General features: G+C 46.3%; 2 protein-coding genes across 2 annotated transcripts; one reads left to right on the plus strand and one right to left on the minus strand.

Annotated features, from left to right (window-relative positions):
- The first annotated feature begins 205 nt into the window (after positions 1-205).
- Positions 206-3496, plus strand: LOC129705531 (dispanin subfamily A member 2b-like). Its single transcript, XM_055649101.1, has 2 exons — positions 206-483; positions 3144-3496. The coding sequence occupies exons 1-2, from the start codon at positions 262-264 to the stop codon at positions 3291-3293; spliced, it is 372 nt and encodes a 123-aa protein (XP_055505076.1). The 5' UTR covers positions 206-261; the 3' UTR covers positions 3294-3496.
- Positions 3497-12386: 8890 nt separating this feature from the next.
- Positions 12387-19602, minus strand: LOC129705532 (tetra-peptide repeat homeobox protein 1-like). The gene is made up of 2 exons (XM_055649102.1): positions 19297-19602; positions 12387-12524 (listed from the first exon to the last, which is right to left on the minus strand). Exons 1-2 carry the CDS (start codon positions 19595-19597, stop codon positions 12499-12501), a joined length of 327 nt encoding a protein of 108 aa, XP_055505077.1. The 5' UTR covers positions 19598-19602; the 3' UTR covers positions 12387-12498.
- Between the last annotated feature and the right edge of the window lie 217 nt (positions 19603-19819).

A 19819-nucleotide genomic window follows, 5' to 3' on the forward strand; every position in this document is an offset into this window, starting at 1 on the left:
AAAAGTGGGATAACATTAGCTATCCTCCAATCCACAGGAACTGATCCTGAGTCTATTGAACATTGGAAAATGATCACCAATGTATCCACTATTTCTATTTAAGGACTTAAATCATGTCACTCTCCATCTTAATGCAAAATTCCACCATATTATGGTCACTATTGCAAAAGGGGTTGGCTCCAGGAGTATCTTGGCTCCGCTATATCTCTGACTACAGCTCCACCCACAGACTCCGAACTCTCGGCGACCGAGCTCAGAGACATGGAGAGTGTAGCCGATGTGGTGTGCATGAATCCCCGCGCCTTCGCCTACAAGGAGCTGAAGGAGGAGCAGCCGGTGCCGGTGCCGCTGCCGGTGCTGGTGCCGGCCGTAGTGCCTGTTCTGGTCGCCCCGGTCCGCGACCACTTGCCCTGGTCCATGTTCAACCTGGCCTACATGAACTGCTGCTGCATGGGCTTGATCGCTACCATCTACTCGGTCAAAGTGAGTGCGGGGTGGGTGGGGGTCGAGACCCGGGGGAAGGACATGGTGATGGGGGGTGGGGGTGGGGCGAGGTGGGGGCCCACGGGAGAGGAACCCAAGGGTGGAAGTTAGAGTGGAAGGTGACCAGAATCTGGCCCTTCGGCCCACCTTGCTCATGCCGAGCGTCCCGCCTCCACACATCACATTTCCCAGCCGTGCCTCGGCGCAGTTCTAGTTGTAATGTAATGTAACTCCCTCCCTCGGGCAGCGCGTACACGACTCCTACCTCGGGTGACAAATTCTACCTTGGATCACCTTCTCAGTTAAACCTATCCCCTGAGCCTGACTTGGAACAACTCTGCCTTGTTTCCCGCAACCTACGGCTCAAGATGTTGTACTTCTCGATCTGAATCGAACTGTACGGAAAAAATAGGCCGTTCGGCCCAATATACCATGCTGACCAGGCTGGTGTGTCCTCATCCTCGACATGGTACAATCCCCCCTCTGCGCCGCGCCGTGATGTGTCGACCTACTGCTGACGAAACTCCGGCAGCAACTTTAGAGATACGCAGGAAACAACGCCCCAATAGTTTATCGCGATGTACAGCACCGAAGAAGGGTCTCCATCCGAAGCATCGCCTATGGGTTGACTGGGCTTATATTCACTGGAATTTAGAAGGATGAGTGGGAATTTTATAGAAACATGTAAAATTCTTAAGGGATTTGACAGGCTAGATGCAGGAAAAATGTTCCCCGTGTTGGGGGAGTCCAAAACCAGGGGTCACAGTTTAAGAATAAGGGGTAGGCCATTTAGGACTGAGATGAGGAAAAACGTTTTCACCCAGAGAATTGTGAATGGATGGAATTCTGCCACAGAAGGCAGTGGAGGCCAATTCACTGGATGTTTTCAAGAGAGAGTTAGATTTAGCTCTTTGGGCTAAAGGAATCAAAGGATATGGGGAGAAAGCAGGAACGGGGTACTGATTTTAGATGATCAGCCATGATTATATTGAATGGTGGTATTGGCTTGAAGGGCTGAATGGCCTACTCCTGCACCTTTTTTCTATGTTTCTATGTTCATTCATTTTCTCCAGAGAAACTGCCTGACCCCCTGAGTTACTCCAGCACTTGTGTGTGTCATGATACTAATGAAATCGACCCCATTTGCTACACACAATTGTTGTCAGGGCATCAACTTCTACCACACCTCCCCTGTAGGTCCAGGCACCCACCACTCTCTGTGTAAGAAAATCTTGCTCATACAACTCCTTTACGCTCTCCTCTTAAAGCTTAAAGGTCACATCAAGCTATGCCCTCTAGCATTTAATATTTCCACACCGGGAAAAGTGTTCTGTGCATGCCTCTATCTATGCCTCTACTTCTACCAGGTTTGTCCAACTTCTCCTTGTAACGAATACTCTCCAATCCAATCAATATCCTGGCAAATCACTGCAGTGCTCACTTCAAAGTCTCCATATTCTCCCTGCAGAGTGGTGCCTGGTATGCTGTTAAATTCTGGTCACCCTGCAGTAGGAAAAATGCCAAATCTGTAAAAAGTGCAGAGAGGATTTACAAGAACATAGCCGGGACTGAGGGTCCTGAGTTTGTAGAGACTTGGGTGGATATTATCATGGTGTATATAATAATGTGAGGAATCGGTACGGCAAATAATTCAGTATTTTATGCAGTTTAGGAGAATCAAAAACTGGAGGGCATGGTTTAAGGCAAGAAGGGGAAACTAGGTACAGGATACTGAGTTGGATGGCAGTTCATTGGCTATATTTAAGAAGGAGTTATAAGGGGATCAGGGGGTATGGAGAGAAGGCAGGTACAGGATACTGAGTTGGATGATCAGCCATGATCATATTGAATGGCGGTGCAGGCTCGAAGGGCCGAATGGGCTACTCCTGCACCTATTTTTTATGTTTCTATGTTTCTAACCTGGATGCATAGGAACAAGAGGGGCAACTTTGCAATGCAGAAGGTAGTGGAAACATGGAACATGTTGCCAAAGAAAGTAGTTGAGGTAGGTGCAATAAGAACATTTAAATGACATTTAATTTGGATTGGTACGTGGATAGGAAATGTTTAGAGAGATATGGTCCAAATTCTGGCCAATGGGACTAGCGTAGATGGAGCAAACTCGGTACCATGGACAGATTGTGCCAAAGCCCCTGTTTCCATGTTGTACGACTCTCTGACTGTGACTTTGTAAAATGCTTTCATCCATGTTGTGGTTGGAATCTTGAACACAATACCTGAGGGAGTGGTGACAGCAAAGAATCTCTCGGTATTCATCCAGTCCATATTGAATAGTGGGTTTCCTCCTATTTAAGAGCATTCTTATGTTGAATCGTGAATGTGCAGAAGACAATGAAAGACATTATATTATTTCAAATGATCCCAGTTAATTTGGATAATTTTGTCTTTGGTTTAGAATCACAGACAACTGTTGCTTCAATTTTTGATGGTGTGACCAAAATTTAGCTGTAACCTACTGTAGTGAAAATTACTGCAGAGAGGAGGCATTTGATGAGCAACAAAAAATGAACGTGATGTCAATTGGAACATAAATATCAATTGTGACTATCTTTCCGATAATTCATGAACATTGAGATATTAACCACACTTGCCTAGATTTCCAAATCTTGCCGTGACTATTTATTATTGTTTTCCTTTAGTCTAGAGATCGTAAATTCCTGGGCGATGTAGAAGGAGGTCTCCATTATGGATCGACAGCACGATCATTCAACATTGCAGCCACAACGCTGAGCATTCTATTCTTCCTAATCATGATCGTGTATGTATTTGTTGCAAATTTATCTCTGTGATCGTCCAAGAAGAGCAACAGGAGCTTCACAATAACTTGTGGAGTGAAGAGATAGTCACATTGGCCATGGAGGCGATGCCTTTGTGATGGATATGTGTTTGATGTGGAGGGGCTGTGTCCTTCTGTCTGTAATCTTGATGTTTGCTTGGTGTTGCTGAGAGGCAGTTATTCAATAAAATGCAGACATTGAGCTATTAATAACAAGTTTGTAGAATATTAATTCTGTATTCAATTATATAAAAAGTTAGGTTCCTGTGTCGAATGAGTTCTGGTAAATTGCTGCCACCCTGTTGCCATGCTCCTTGGTGAGATAGTTAATGGATCAATTATAGTGTTTTAATGAGATTCCAGGATTCTGCTAACATGGTGGACAGAAGCTTTTCACTGTAGCTCAGTACACACGACAATAATAAATCATCGATCCTGCTGGTGCCAGCAGCCTCCACCTTCAGCCCGGTATCTTTTTGTTTTTTTGTTTTTTTAGTTATGTTAAAGTGGGTTTTTTATGTTTTTTAAATGTCTTTATGTAGGGAAGAGGGCACGGTGCAGGGCACACCATCGTTCAGTCGCTTCCTGGAGAGGACACGACTATTATTCGAGTCGCGTCCTCACCCCCCCCCCAGCGGCCTACCTACCTGGATTGGCACGGCCTTTCCTGCCGGGATCGACCAGAGCTCCAGCAGCGGCGGGACAGCGCTGGAACATCGCGGGGCTGGCGATGCCTTACCGGGGGTCGCCGTCTGGAGCCCGGATTGCTGGACCTGCTGCACCGACATCATGGAGCTGCGGTTTGCGGAGCCCCCAATGCGGGCGGCGCTGACAAACATCGTGGGGTCCTGCGACTCTGCCCGGCTCGGCCTGTGGACTCAGGAGCTGCGGACTCCGGCTGCGGGAGGTGGCTGATCGGGAGGTCCGGGCCACTGAGGAGGAGGATGCTCACCGTCAGGGATCGGTTTCAGCGTTCCACTAGCCCGGCGTGAGGGCCTGAACATTGGGCCACCCGGGGCGGCGACTGCGGGTGCTCGGGAGGCCCAGACCGCGGATGAACATCTGGGAAGATCGGAGGGGAGGTTGACTGGACTATGGTGCCTTCCTCACCTTGGTGCCACTGTGTTGTGTTGTGTCGTGGACTTTCTGTGTTTGTGCTTTTCTTTTTTTAATTCAATTCAATTTTATTTTTAATATGTTTTATTATTTATTATTTATTTATTTTTATGATACTGCCTGTAAGGAAAATTCATTTTGTTGTCTCTAATCGAGACAATGACAATAAATTTGAATACAATACAATACAATTATAAACTGGACAGAGATGTAGAGTAGAGCATCGTCTCACTGGGCATAGGAATAGGAGTAGTATTAGACCATTCGGCCCATCAAGTTGCTTTCATTCACACACAAGTTCTGACTGGGGTCACAATATCTAATACAATCACAGACATTAACTTCTCTATTTCAGCCCTTGTGTCCCTACTGGCCAAAGAAAGGCAGCCTCCTTGAGCATGCCTCGATCCTTTGTCTCTGCAGATTATGACTCGTGTGTAACATAGTATGCACCAGACCTCACTCATCAAACTCCATTCTAATTGGTCCTGTTTATACTACGTAGGCCACTGGAATAGAATCATCTGTCTCATAACCACATAGAGCACAGAACACAGGCCATTCCACCCATCACTTCATATTGACCAGTAAGCACCCAATTATACTAACCCCATCTTCCAGCCCCTGGACCATAACTTATGATGAGACAATTCATGCGTTATCAACTTTGCTTCTGCCTGTCAGCCTGCAGTTCATTGCTGGTACCGCTCTCTGGGTGAAAAACACCCTCACAGTCCTCTAAAGCGTTTACCCTTTACTCTTTAGTCTCCTAACTTTTTTCCATCTCCGATATGGGGAACAGTTTCCTGAAGTCTGCCCTTCCAGTGCCACTCAGTTTTAAACACTTCAAACACGTCCCCGCTAAACATCCTCCTTTCCCAGGAGAACAGATTCTTCCTCATAACAGAACCTCTCTGTCCCTTCTACATCCTCATGGATCTCCTCTGCACCCTCTAATATACTCACATCCATCCTATAATGTGGTGACCAGAGATGCACACAGCTGAGGTCTAACCAGTTTTATAAAGTTGGAGCATACATCCCTGCTTTTTTATTCAATATCCCAAGGTAGCCTCATTAGTAAATGTGGTTTGCCCCTGCTGTCATAGCTGGATCCCCCACCCATGTTGCCCGTGTCCTGTAGTTATGCCCCCTCTTCCCCAGATAGAAGTATAGAGAGTACCTGGCCCTCACCTTTCTCCCCACCAGCATCCACATCCAACATATCACCTTCCGACCTTTCAACGTGATCCCACCACTAGTCACACCTTCCCATCTCTACCTAACATTTCCACCTTCCACATAGACTGCTCCCTCTACAACTCCTTGTTTGACACATTCCTTCCCACCCAAACAGTCCCCTCCCCAGGTACAATAGCAAGAGATTCTTATATTTGTCCTTCCAGGTGAGAGGAGCATGTGTACCTCTTCTACTGCATGAGGTGTTCTCAATGTGTCTCCTTTATATTGGCAAGACCAAAAGTGGACTTGAATTGAATTGATTTGATTTGTCATTCAAAAAAAATTGTGAACTTAATGTCGTTACCATATAGTCATAGCAATAAAAAAAAGCAAACAAATCACACAATCATGTGGTAACTGAACACTTGCGCTCAGCCCACCAAGGCTTTTGGATCTCTCAGTTGCCGCCCTTTGTCCTGGGCATTCTTCATTGTCAGAGTGAGGCCCAGCACAAATTAGAAAACAGCATCTCATATTCCACTTGGGCAGCTTACACCAGTGGTATGGAAAACTGAATTCTACAATTTCAGGTAATTAATCAAGCATCTCTGGCCTTTGTCCAATTTTCTAGCTATCAAATCTCTCACCCCCTCCCTCCCTCCCTCACTCCCTGTGCCCCACCCACTGTGTATATGCATCCAATTCTCCCCAGTCTCCTCCCACCTACCCCTGGCTTCAGATTGTTCACCATCTTTTGTCTCTTCATCTCTGGCCTTTGTCCAATTTTCTAGCTATCAAATCCCCCCTCCCCTCCCCTCCCCTTCCCTCACCTATCACTCACCAGGCTTGCCAGGCCCACCTCTCTGCCTCCACCCCCCCTCCCAATATCAGGCGAAAGAAGGTTCTCAAACCGGATTGTCACCTATCCATGTTCTCCAGAGACGCTGCCTGACCCGCTGAGTTACTCCAACATTGTGTCTTTATTCCTGCATATCCACTTTGTCTTGTGCACCCAAATCACTTCTTCTTCTTCTTGCGTATGGCGTGCACAGCCTAATGTTGTCGGGCAACTTGTTCTATTTGATTGTGCACGCTGGATTGATTGAATTAGTCGAAACAGGGCGGACCAAGTGAAGGTAGCAATCACCCACCCAATGCACCCAAATCACTCTGTTGTGGGTGTTCCTGGGGAGTACGCCACTCCCTGGTTCATCCCCCTCGGCACTTGATGGACAGGTCCGGTGGAGGCTCCCAGCTATGAATATAAGAGCAGGGATTTTTGGCTCGAGACCAGTCTTCAGTCTCTCACTGAAGCGGAGAGTAGTGTGGTGTGCTCATGAAAGCCTTTACTTATTTATGCCTGGCTGCTCGCCTTCATACCGGGCTCTCTCAAGAATCCGCTACACTGTTCTTTAATACACCCTAGGACTATAATTTGTTGTGTCTGTCCTAAACTCATTAGCACTCCCAATAACCATAACGTCACATTTACATAGAACATTGAACAGCACAGGAACGTTCCCTCGACCCACTATGTTCGTGCCAAACATGATGCCAATTTAAACTGATCCACGCCATCCATATCCCTCTATTTCCTGCACTTCCATGAGCCTATCCAAAAGCCTGTTAAACACTACAATCATATCTGCCTCCTCCACCACCACCCCTGGCAGTATGTTCCATGCCACTATCACACTCTGTAAAAAGAAACTTGCCCATCACACCCCTATTGAACGTTCTGCCTCTTACCCGACACCTATGACCCTTAATGCTGGAAATTTCCACCCTGGTAAAAAGGATCTGATCGCTGTCTCTCACAATTCTTCCCTCAATCTCTGATGTTCCAGAGAAAACAATCTAAGTCTATCCATCCTTCACTTGTAGCTTCTTCTTCAGGCAGAATTCATGTAAACATCCTCAGCATCCTTTCTAAAGCCTCCATGTTTTTCTAGGCAATCAGAATTGTATGCAAAAATTCAAATGTGGCCTAACCAAAGTCTTATTGAGCTGCATCATAACTTCCTGACTCTTGTATTTATTGTCTACAGCAATGAGGGCAACCATACCATAAGCTTTCTTAACCACCCTCTGTACCTGTTGCCTCCTTCAGTGACCTATGAACTTGGACTACACAATCTCTCTGCAATGCTGTTAAGAGTCTTGATCTGGATTAAACTCAATTCCCCATGTCTCAGCCCCTTTCACAAACACATTGATATTACCTAGTCTTAAAACCACCCTCCGTACTGTCAGTAACTCCACCAAATTCCATGATATCTGCAAACTTACTAACCATGCCTTCGACAACCATCTCCCTTGATTCCCCAATCACCTGGTCCTCGATTTACCTACTTTGGGCAAGAGACTCTGTGCCTCTACATGATCTATTCCTCTCATGATTTTATACACCTTTATAAGATCTCCCCTCCAGGCACGGAAATCGCTATCGAAATATGGAGGGGACCGGGGGACGTGGGACACAATATCTTGGCAGCCGCGCGTGCATGCGCACACTCACTCACCAACGGGCGAGGCTTTGGAGGCTCAATCCAGCGCTAAATGCAGCTGAACTCTGCCTGGCTCTCCGGGTTAACCTACAGCCCTGCCTGGACTGATGGGGCTACAGCGTGCTGGCTGTAAACCTGGGCCATATTTCCCGCAAGTCCAGGCAAGGCTGTAGGTTAACCTGGCGGGACAGGCAGAGTTGAGCTGGACTTAGCGCTGCTTCTCTGCGCTGGCTGTGGGCCTGGGGGCATCGCGCCCATCTGACTCCTGATGTCTCTGGCCACCCCCGCGCGTAGGGGTGGAGGGGGAGGGGGGGGGGGAGGGCACTCAGGTGGGGACCGGACAACACCGGAGATCAACCCTGGCTGCGGATGAGGCGCAGGTCTGTGCCACGTCTCCCTCCTCCAATCACCGCACTCTATCCTCAGTCCCACCCTCCCTACATCCGCCTCTGACCCACACCTTCCTCCATATAACCATATAAACCAAATAACAATTACAGCACGGAAACAGGCCATTTCGGCCCTTCTAGTCCGTGCCGAACACTTATTCTCACCCAGTCCCATCTACCTGCACTCAGACCATAACCCTCCATTCCTTTACAATACAATACAATTTATTTGTCATTTGGACCCCTTGAGGTCCAAACGAAATGCCGTTTCTGCAGCCATACATTACAAACAAATAGACCCAAGACGCAACATAATTTACATAAACATCCATCACATCGCTGTGATGGAAGGCCAAAAAAAACTTATCTCTCCCCTGCATTCTCCCCCCCCCCCCCCCGATGGCAGAGAGTCAAAGTCAAAGCCCCCGGCTGGTGATGGCGGTTGTCCCGCGGCCATTAAATCCACGCTGGGTGATGCAAGGTCGCACACCGGGTCTTGATGTTAGAGCCCCCGGCGTGCGCTCGCAGAGTCCTGTGGCCATTCCAAGCCGCGCGGGGCGGTGCTGTGAGGCCCCGCTCCAGGAGCTCTTCGACCCCGCAACTCGGGCGGGAGAAGTCGCGTTGCGGGAGCCCTGAAAAGCGGTCTCCCTCCAGTGACCCAGGGCTCCCGGTGCCGCCGTCCGCCAGACCCGCAGTTGCAGCCTCCGAATCTCCGGAGGTCGGGCCGCAGCAGCAGCAGCGCTCCACCACCGCTCCACCCGCTCTGGACTCGGCCAGCTCCATGACGGTGAGGTGAGTCGTCGGCACCAGAGTCCCTGGTCTTCTCCTGTTGGAGGCCGCTCCTCATTGCAGCCACAACGACAACGGAGACCCGACAAAGAAAAGGTCGGGTCTCCCGTGCAGGGAGAGATTTAAAAGTTACCCCCTCCCTCCCACCCCCCCCCCCCCCCCCCACACACACACCCCAACAAACAATAACAAAAACTACATAAAAACATAGACAAAAAATAATAAAAACGCAGACGGGCTGCAGAGGCCGCTGCTGACGAGAGTCGCGCCGCCTACACTAACCTTTCCCGCCCATATACCTTTCCACTGATTTAAATGATAAAATTGAACCTGCCTCCACCACTTCCACTGGAATCTCATTCCACACAGCTACCACTATCTGAGTAAAACAACACGACCTCTCAACCTCTATACTCAAGGCGTTGACTGACGAAGGTCAATGTGCCAAACGCCTTTTTGACAACCCTATCTACCTGTGACCACCTTCAAGGAACCATGCACCTGTACCCCTAGATCCCTCTAATTTACAGGACTCCACAGAGCCCTACCATTCACTGTGTAGGTCCTGCCCATGTTAGACTTCCCAATAATCAACACCTCAAAATTCTCTGTATTAAATTCCATCAATCATTCCTCAGTCCACCTAGCCAATCGATCAAGATCCTGCTGCAATTTTTCACAGCCATCATCACTATCTGTAAAACCACCCACTTTTGTATCATCTGCAAACTTGCTAATCTTGCCTTGTATGTCCTCATCCAAATCATAGATATAGATTTTTCTCTTTGCACCACCTGTTGTAGTTGTGAATGGCTTTATTGTTCTCATGTATCGAATGGTTTAATCACAAAGTTTACTGTACGTTGATACATGTGACAAGAATAAACCAATATCAATAAATACAGTAAGTTGTACAACAACATCCCCACTATATTCAATACATAAGCCCATGAAGGTAAGAACGCTGTGGTCGGGAATTTTGAGAATTATAAGGAAGATGATTAGGTTATAATTTGTTTAACCCTAGAGTTTACAAACTGAGGAAGCATGATGGGGAAAATGGCCAACATAGAATGTAATCTGTAACATTCTGCTGAAAAGCAGGCTTTCTCAGCTGTGGAGGGGAGAATAGCCCTTTGCAGGTCTGTCTAGCCTCTTACCTATTGCAATCTTGAGATTACAGCTGCTCATTTTCAATGTTTAGTTGGCAAGTCCCTGAAAGGTTAACGAACCACCTCTTTAATGAGGGGACACCATTTAGTGAGTAGAATCAACTTGCCCTACAGTGACTGACATCTATGGTAGACACAAATGCTGGAGCAACTCAGCGGGACAGGCAGCATCTCTGGAGAGAAGGAATGGGTGACTTTTAGGGTCGAGACCCTTCTTCAGACGTTTCCTTGACATATATGGTATTTCTTTGTTAGATATTTGGGAAAGATTTTCAAAACAAAAAATGCAAAGTTAAAGTTAACTTTGACGAATGACAAAGATGGAAAGTTACAAATACATTGATTAATGATTTATTTCAACTCCACAAGAAACTATTGTGTAATGAGGAATATCAAAATACTCTGACTTGTTGAAGCAATTTGAGTCTCCTCACATTGATAAGGATATGCATAAGGCCTTTAATAAACCAACTTGTTTGATAGACTCACCACTGATCTACAAGCCGTTTTCACAAGTTCACAAGTTATAGCCATTCGGCCCATCGAGTCTACTCCGCCATTCAATCATGGCTGATCTCTGCTTCCTAATCCAATTTTTGTGTCTTCTCCCCTTAACATCCGTTCTAATCAAGAGTTTATCTATCTCTGCCTTACAAATACCCACAGACTAGGCCACCATATCCCTCTGTGACAATGAGTTCCACTGATTAACTACTCTCTGACTAAAGAAGTTCCTCCTTGCCTCCTTTCTAAAAGAGCGCCCTTTAATTCTCTGATCTCTGGTCCTAGACTCTCCCACCATCCCCACCTTCACTCCATCTGTGCCCTTCATTATTCTGCAAGTTTCAATGCGGTTCGCCCTCATTCTTCTAAACTCCAGCGAGTAAAGGCCCAGTGCTGTCAAGTGCTCATCATATGCTAACCCACTCATTCCTGGAATCATCCTTGTAAACCTTCTCTGGACTCTCTCCAGAGCCGGCACATTCTTCCTCAGATATGGGGCCCAAACCACTCACAATACTCCAAATGCAGCCTGACCAGCGCCTCGGAGCCTCAGCATTACATCTCTGTTTTTGTTTGTTGTTTTATTTTGTGTCTAAAAACACTACTTTCCAGAAGGTAGACAAAAATGCTGGAGAAACTCAGCGGGTGAGGCAGCATCCATGGAACGAAGGAATAGGTGAAGTTTCGGGTCGAGACCCTTCTTCAGACACTACTACTTCAAACTACTTTCCACAAGGTCATTCTGCTCTACACACTCCCGAGGGACCTGCCAATCACTGTGCATGCTCCACATTACTTTCTACTTGGCCCACTTTCCAAATTGAAATAGATTGCTATATTCTTGTACAACCTTCTTCACTGTCCACCTCACCACCAAATTTGGTGTAATCTGCAAACTTACCAATCATGCTGCCCATGTTCTCATCCAAATCAATAATATAAATGATGAGCAAATGATGAAACCATGATCTGGCACCAATCCCTGCAGCACAGCTTTGGTCATAGTCTCCGCCTCAACTCTCCACTAGGCCAATTTTGTAACAGCCAATACCCTGGTTAGATGCATCTTTTCACTCAGATCTGTCTTGATCTGAAAAGACCATGGCAGGTGTTCCATAAAAATTGTCAAAGGGTTTGACAGGGTCTGGGATGATGAGGAACTGACAAGTTATAGAGAGAAGCAGAATAATAAAGCACTGATATTAGAGACAATTGTTCTTGATCAGTTGTTGAGATGGCATGAACTTTGCCACAAGGCCCAAATACAAACATGAAGCATGCTCACTTCAATGCTCAATAATAAATCTTCACCATCACTATATTTTGAACTCTCATTCACACGATACTGGACAGCAGTCATGAAGGTCAAGGAGTCCAGGATCTACAGGGAAGCATTGATTTGTCCCATCCCCACAGGGTGCTTTTACCCATAATATGCTGCAGTAAAAGCACCAAAAAATACTAAAATAATCAATATTAAGTAGAGAATGCAAGTGAGAACAGTTGCTGCAATGTTGAGGTGTTTAGCTGTGTTGCCATAGTGTTTGGCTCCATTCTGATCACCAACAAACCTTCGGTCTCTGGCCTGGAAGGCAAAGAAAATAGACGTGAAGCAACAGAGGAGATGATCAGAGGTTGATACTAGACATACAGCACAGAAACCGGCCCTTCAGCACAATATGTATATGTAGGCCAAGATGCCCCATCGATGCTAGACCCATTGGCCCATATCTCTAAGTATTTCCTATCCATGAATGTCCAAGTGTTTTTAAAATATTGTTTCCCATCTCAACTACTTTACCTGGCAGTTCATTCCATATACCCAAACCATTTCTGCGAAAAAGGTCCGCCTGAGATACCTATTAATTCATTCCCCTCATCTTAAACCTCTGATTCCCCAGCCCTGGGAAAAAAGACTATTCATTCACCCTATCTATTCTCTGCATGCTTATATTCACCCCTGTTCTATGAAGAGCAAGAGGCTAGATGTGATCTCAAAGTACTCGCCTGCCCACCAATATCTTTCGAGAATTGCAACATGACATCCTGACTCCTATACTCAATACCATTAGTAATGACAAAACCCTTCCTCATTACCTTATCTACTCGCAATGCCATTTTCATGGAACTATGTAATACAGCACGAAAAACAGTCCTTTGACCCAGCTTGCCCATGCTGTCCAAGGTGCCCCAACAACACTAGTCCCACCTGCCCATGTTTGGCCCATCACATCAAATCATCATATACTTATTGAAAGTCTGATCTTGTACGTGTGTATATATGTGTGTGTGAATTTGTGGCTGTCTTTACATCTTTGCAAAAACACTACGTGGAAACAATAACATTTTTACATGTTGTTTAAGAAGGAACTGCAGATGCTGGAAAATCGAAGGTAGACAAAAATGCTGGAGAAACTCAGCGGGTGCAGCAGCATCTATGGAGCGAAGGAAATAGGCAATGTTTCGGGCCGAAACCCTTCTTCAAACTGAAGATGCTGCTGCACCCGCTGAGTTTCTCCAGCCTTTGTGTACCTAACATTTTTACATATTCTGATTCACATATTTCCCCTCTAGGCCGAGTCCACCTTATCTGAACTTTTTATGCTTTATTTCTCATCTTATTACTGATTAAAAAGTAAGAAGTTTAAAAACATCAAAAGACTTTGAATTAAAAACGACCAGCTTCAACTGATGACCTCACAATGACTTGGCTAGCAGTGGTCAGCTTCAGACCAGCTTCAACTGATGACCTCACAATGACTTGGTTGCAGTGGTCAGCTTCACTGAAGATTTCATTATTCACGTTATTCACGATTAAAGCTTTAAAAATAAAGCCTGTGGACTGGAGGGTAGCTAATGTTATCCCACTTTTTAAGAAAGGCAGGAGAGAGAAAACAGGTAATTATAGGCCAGTTAGCCTGACATCGGTGGTAGGAAAGATGCTGGAGTCAATTATAAAAGATGAAATAGCCACACATTTGGATAGCAGTAACAGGGTCGGTCCGAGTCAGCATGGATTTACGAAGGGGAAATAATGCTCGTCTAATCCTCAGAAATTTTTTGAGGATGTAACTAGGAAAATGGACAAGGGAAACCAGTGGATGTAGTGTACCTGGACTTTCAGAAAGCATTTGATTAGGTCCCACATAGGAGATTAGTGGGCAAAATTAGAGCACATGGTCTTGGGGGTAGGGTACGGACATGGATAGAGAATTGGTTGGCAGACAGGAAACAAAGAGTAGGGATTAACGGGTCCCTTTCAGAATGGCAGGCAGTGACTAGTGGGGTAGCGCAAGGCTCGGTGCTGGGACCGCAGCTATTTACAATATACATCAATGATTTGGATGAAGGGATTCAAAGTAACATTAGCAAATTTGCAGATGAACAAAGCTGGGTGGCAGTGTGAACTGTGGAGGATGCTATGAGAATGCAGGGTGACCTGGACAGGTTGGGGGAGTGGGCAGATGCATGGCAGATGACGTTTAATGTGGATAAATGTGAGGTTATCGATTTTGGTAGCAAAATCAGGAAGGCAGATTACTATCTAAATGGCGTCAAGTTGGGAAAAGGGGAAGTACACGGGAACTGGGGGTCCTTGTTCATCACCCTATGAAAGTAAGCATGCAGGTACAGCAGGCAGTGAAGAAAGTGAATGACAAGAGGAGTCGAGTATAGGAGCAAATAGGTCCATCTGCAGTTGTACAGAGCCCTAGAGAGACCACACCTGAAGTATTGTGCACAGTTTTGGTCCCCTAATTTGAGGAAGGACATTCTTGCTATTGAGGGAGTGCAGCATAGGTTTACAAGGTTAATTCCCGGGATGGCAGGACTGTCATATGCTGAGCGAATGAGCGGCTGGGCTTGTACACTCTGTAATTTAGAAGGATGAGAGGGACCCTTATTGAAACATATAAGATTGTTAACGGTTTGGACACTCCAGATGCAGGAAACAAGTTCCCAATGTTAGGGGAGTCCAGAACCAAGGGTCACAGTTTAAGAATAAGGAGTAAGCCATTTGGAACGGAGATGAGGAAACACTTTTTCTCACAGAGAGTGGTAAGTCTGTGGAATTCTCTGCTTCAGAGGACGGTGGAGGCTGGTTCGCTGGATACTTTCAAGAGAGCTAGATAGGGCTCTTAAAGATAGCGGAGTCAGGGGATATGGGGAGAAGGCAGGAACGGGGTATTGATTGGGGATGATCAACCATGATCACATTGAATGGCGGTGCTGGCTCGAATGGCCTACTCCTGAACCTGTTGTCTATTGACACAGGAACTCTCTGAACTTTTCACCTCACAGGAGGGGGAAGGAGAATTGCTATTGCAGCAAACAGGGCAAGTGCAGTTGGAATGTTTTTAAAGCTCACTGCTGGGGGAGGCAGGGGAGTGTTTGAATCTTACGTTCGGGAACGGCTGGAGTTGGAAGACCATGCCTCCTGTGTGGGGACAGGTAGGGAACGGGTGTGTTGGGGGAGCAGACGAAACGGGGCTGCACTTGGTCTAGTATCGCTCTAAATCTGTCCAAATGTCTTTTAAATTGTGTTATTCCACCACACTGCATGAAAAAGTTGCCCCTCAGGATCCCATTAAATCTTTTCCCTCTCACCTCAAGTACTTGTACTCCTAAGTCCCACATCCCTATAACATTCCCCAGTCCCCTGCCATTTACTGTGAATGTCCCATTGCTGTTTTACTTCCTAAAGTGCAATTTCTCAATTATCCAAATTAAACTTAACTTGCCATTCCTTAACTTAACTTGCCACTTCCACAGCCAATCAAGATACCACTGCAATTCTTGACAACCAAGTTTCATTGTCTTTGATATCATAGATTCTTGTGCCAGTTAAAAACTTACTAATCATGCCACATTTTCATTCATATTGTAGATGATAAACAGCAATGGTCCCAGCAGCAATTTGTGGCACATCATTCATCACAGGCATCCAGTCTAAAAACCCTCCACCTTCACCTTCTGCTTCTGACCAAGAAGCCAATTCTGTATAAACTCATGCATTCTAATCTGCCAGACCAACCTATTATGTGGAACTTTATCAAAAGTCCTTCTGAAGTCCGCGTAGACAGCACCTACAGCCCTGTTCTCCTCAACATTCTTGGTTACTTCTGCCAAAAGTTACATCAAATTCCCGAGAATGATTTCCCACGCACAAAACCATGTTGACCATTCCAAATCAACCCCCATCTTTCCAAATGCTTATAGATCTTACCTCTCAGAATCCCCTCCAGAAAAGGGCCTGTCCCACGAGCATGCAACCTGTATGTGGCGAGCGTGACCAAACCGGAAGCGGGGGCCGCGCGGCAGTCGAGTGAGTGACGTGAAGTTCGAGCCAAGTCCGCGGGAAGGTCGCGCGTGACGTACGGCCTCAATGTGGCTGCAGGCCGGGAGGCCGTTGCCGCGCGGACATTTTGGACAGTGTCTGTTTTTCGGAGCCGGGACCAGCTCCGCACAACTCCATACAGCTCCGGCGATCGAAGTTGGACCGGCCCCTCGAGGCTCAAGCGACCACGTTAGGTCGCACTTGCTGCATGGAGTCGCATGCTTGTGGGACAGGCCCCTTACTTACCTGCCACAGGTGTGAAGCTTCCTGTCTATAGGTTCCAGGCTTTTGGTATCCTTTCCTTAATAAAATCAATTTACTTTGCCATGGCAGAAAAAAAAAAGATATTAAAGGTCAGAGTAAGGGGAAAATTAGATTAAACTGGGTGGAGTGAGTGGGATTCCATTATATGAAACATTAAAGATGTGAATAAGGGGAGAGTGGAATTAAACAGTGGGGAAGAGAGGAGATAGTGTGATTAGACTGGGGGTGGGGGTTACAAAGGATGCAGGGAGGAAGGGAAAGTTTCCAGTCCAGTCCTGTATGTTATGATGGGGCCAAGGCCATTGTGGAAAACACAGACACCACCACCGGTGGAACTGGCAGTGATTGAAGTGTGGGATCACTCCTTCCACCAAATTTCACCAATGGGTCTTGCTCCCATGGCATGGAGCTGAAGTTTGCAACACCATTCTCTTGCCTCATTTAGAGCTGGGGATTCCCAGGAGTCCTAGAAGCTACAACAGAGAAAAAGTCCCTGTGGTCCACAGTCACATCTGTAGATGGTCCATATCCCTTCCTTCACTGCTTGTGTGTCTCAATACCTCTTAAACATTGCTATCATAGCCACTTCCACCACCACACCCACCAGGTTGTTGCAGGCACCCACCACTTTGCCTCACACATCTCCTTTATAATGCCCCTCTGACCTTGAACCTTTGCGCTATGATTTTATATTTATAAAACAATCCAACAATCTAATATTGAGAAAACAATCCAAAATGTGTCCAACCTCCCCTTGTAGCTCCCATGCACATGTGGAATGTTAGGTTCTCCTCAAGGAGTGTTTCAGGTCACTCTGGTTAGGGTTAGAACATAGAACAGTACAGCCCAGGAATAGGCCCACCATGTCTGTCCCAACCTTATGGCAAGCTCGTCCAGTTTCCTCCCACGTCCCAAAGACATATTTCTATTCTGTCCTGGCTCTGAAGGAGAAGCGGCTGACAAGATATAGCAATGTTACAAAATTTTGAGATTTAAAAAATCAAGTCTGCAATTTATCCCATCAGATAAAGCATAACAATAAGTTTAATTTGACACCAAATTCACTTTCATATCTCAAGTATTAAGAAAGTTATGACCATTTTCATACTCGGAAATTAGCATCTTGTTCCCTATTGATTTTCAATGGGCATTACAAAAAAGCTGTGATCTTGGATAATCAAAAGCACATTTCTTAAGGAAAGATTAACATTTTTAAATAGCCTAAGTGTCCAAAGATTATTCACAAATAATTCACAATATAACATGATTTTTATATCTAATTTACATTAATTTATAGGCCAAATGGAAGGAATTTAGTGTTCAATTGCTGTAAATAAATGCCCATTTAAATCGGTTTTCTAGTGGGTTCATGTGGAACGCGCAGGTTTAGAATGTTGACAGCGCGCTGGATTAGTGCCCTCAAATGCCGAGAAAAATACTGGGGGATATAAAAAGCCCAAAATGAGCTACTCGCTATAGAAAATTATAATTATAGGGTAATATACATGCCCCATTTAATGTAAAAATAAGGTACATACCTTTAATTGTTTGCTTTATAAAACCCTGGGGCTGCCAGAGCTTGCGAACTGAACGAGAGCTTTTAAATTTATTAAATCTACTCTTCGAGGACTATAAAACTAATAATAGCTTTTGGGACCGGGTCTTGCAGCGATTCTCCGTTAATGATTTACTAGGCTGAACATCTGCGATTGGAACAGCCTAGTAAAAATTGGGTTTTAAACCCGCCCCCTCCAAACAGCTCCAAAATCACACACAAGGGGAGGGGCAGATGCTCAGCCACGATTCAGGTACGTTTTGTAACATACCTACAAGATACGTTAGATAAGTTGTCTTAAGTAAATTAAAGATTAACATAAACCAAAAGTTCAGGATGACAGGTGGTCAGCGGATAAACCATGACCTGTAACTGGACAGGTGACCTGTAACTGGACAGGTGACTTCAGGATGACCCGTCTCAAGGTTGCCTTCGACTGTGAATTGCTGGAATTTGTGTCCCTATCAGTTCCAATAACAGGTTCACCAAGTGATGGAGAAAGATCTCACGAGGTTAAATTCAGGAAATAAGAAGGAGGCAATACAACAATAGTGACCATCTCAGGGGTAATAGTGCCGTCCATCTACTCTCTCGCTCTCTCTCTGTGCCATTAGGAACTTGGTAGACCTTAATTGGAACCTCCTGTTCTCCAAGACAAAATCTAAGCACTTCCTTCACCTTCACTGCCCGTCAATCATCTCTGGCATTACCCACAGCGTTCACTTCAACAAGATCAGGTTCAGAGTAACCAGCTGGTGAATGTCTGCTCTGCCTCTGATGCCGATGCAAGCCGGCTTCAATGTTTCCAATCCTTTTCCCAGCACTGGCGTCAGGTGGACTGACCTGCATACAGTCTCTGCCTTTTCCCTGTTATAAACACCAGCAACCTTCCAAAATACCAGCATCAAGATGGAAAACATGGCTCTACAGGAGAAGTCTACATCATCACTCAGGTCGTGCTTCTCATTGTAGAGAAGGCTCTGAAATTGTGTGGTCCTTTGCGAAAAAAAACCTGGTCTCTCCCATAAACAGACCCTGGTCTCTCCCATAAACAGACCCTGGTCTCTCCCATAAATAGGGAGCCACTTGTTTTTCTAGTTCAGATTACCCTAGAAGAAACATATTTTCCACATCCAACGTCTCTGTCACAGGGAGAAGTCCGAATCTGCCACCAACCCAACCCGTCGCCTCTGCTCGCTTTACCTTGACTGAGAAAGCCACCGCGATGAATCCGAGGCAGAAGATATTGAAGTGGATGATGTTGAAGATTGACCAGACCAGGAAGTCGCGGGTATGAACGTGTTGCAGAGTCACCCCAGGGAGCCATGACCATCCCGGGGCCGGGATTCATCACCATGCCGGGGCCGGGATTCATCACCATCCCGGGGCCGGGATTCACCATCACCATGCCGGGGCCGGGATTCATCACCATGCCGGGGCCGGGATTCATCACCATCCCGGGGCCGGGATTCATCACCATGCCGGGGCCGGGATTCATCACCATGCCGGGGCCGGGGCCGGGGCCGGGATTCATCACCATGCCGGGGCCGGGAGCCATGCCCATCCCGGGGCAGGGGCCCATGGCCATCCCGGGTTGCGGTGGCATTTCGGGGGCCTGATTGCTTTTCTCAATCTCGGCATATTCGGGAAGCGCCGCGCACACCTGCTGCACGGGAGCGCTCATGGTCTAACTCCGATGTGAGTAAGACGAACCACAGGACCGCGC

Source organism: Leucoraja erinacea, chromosome 18 (assembly GCF_028641065.1).
Source record: "Leucoraja erinacea ecotype New England chromosome 18, Leri_hhj_1, whole genome shotgun sequence".
NCBI classification, from domain to species: Eukaryota; Metazoa; Chordata; class Chondrichthyes; order Rajiformes; family Rajidae; genus Leucoraja; species Leucoraja erinaceus.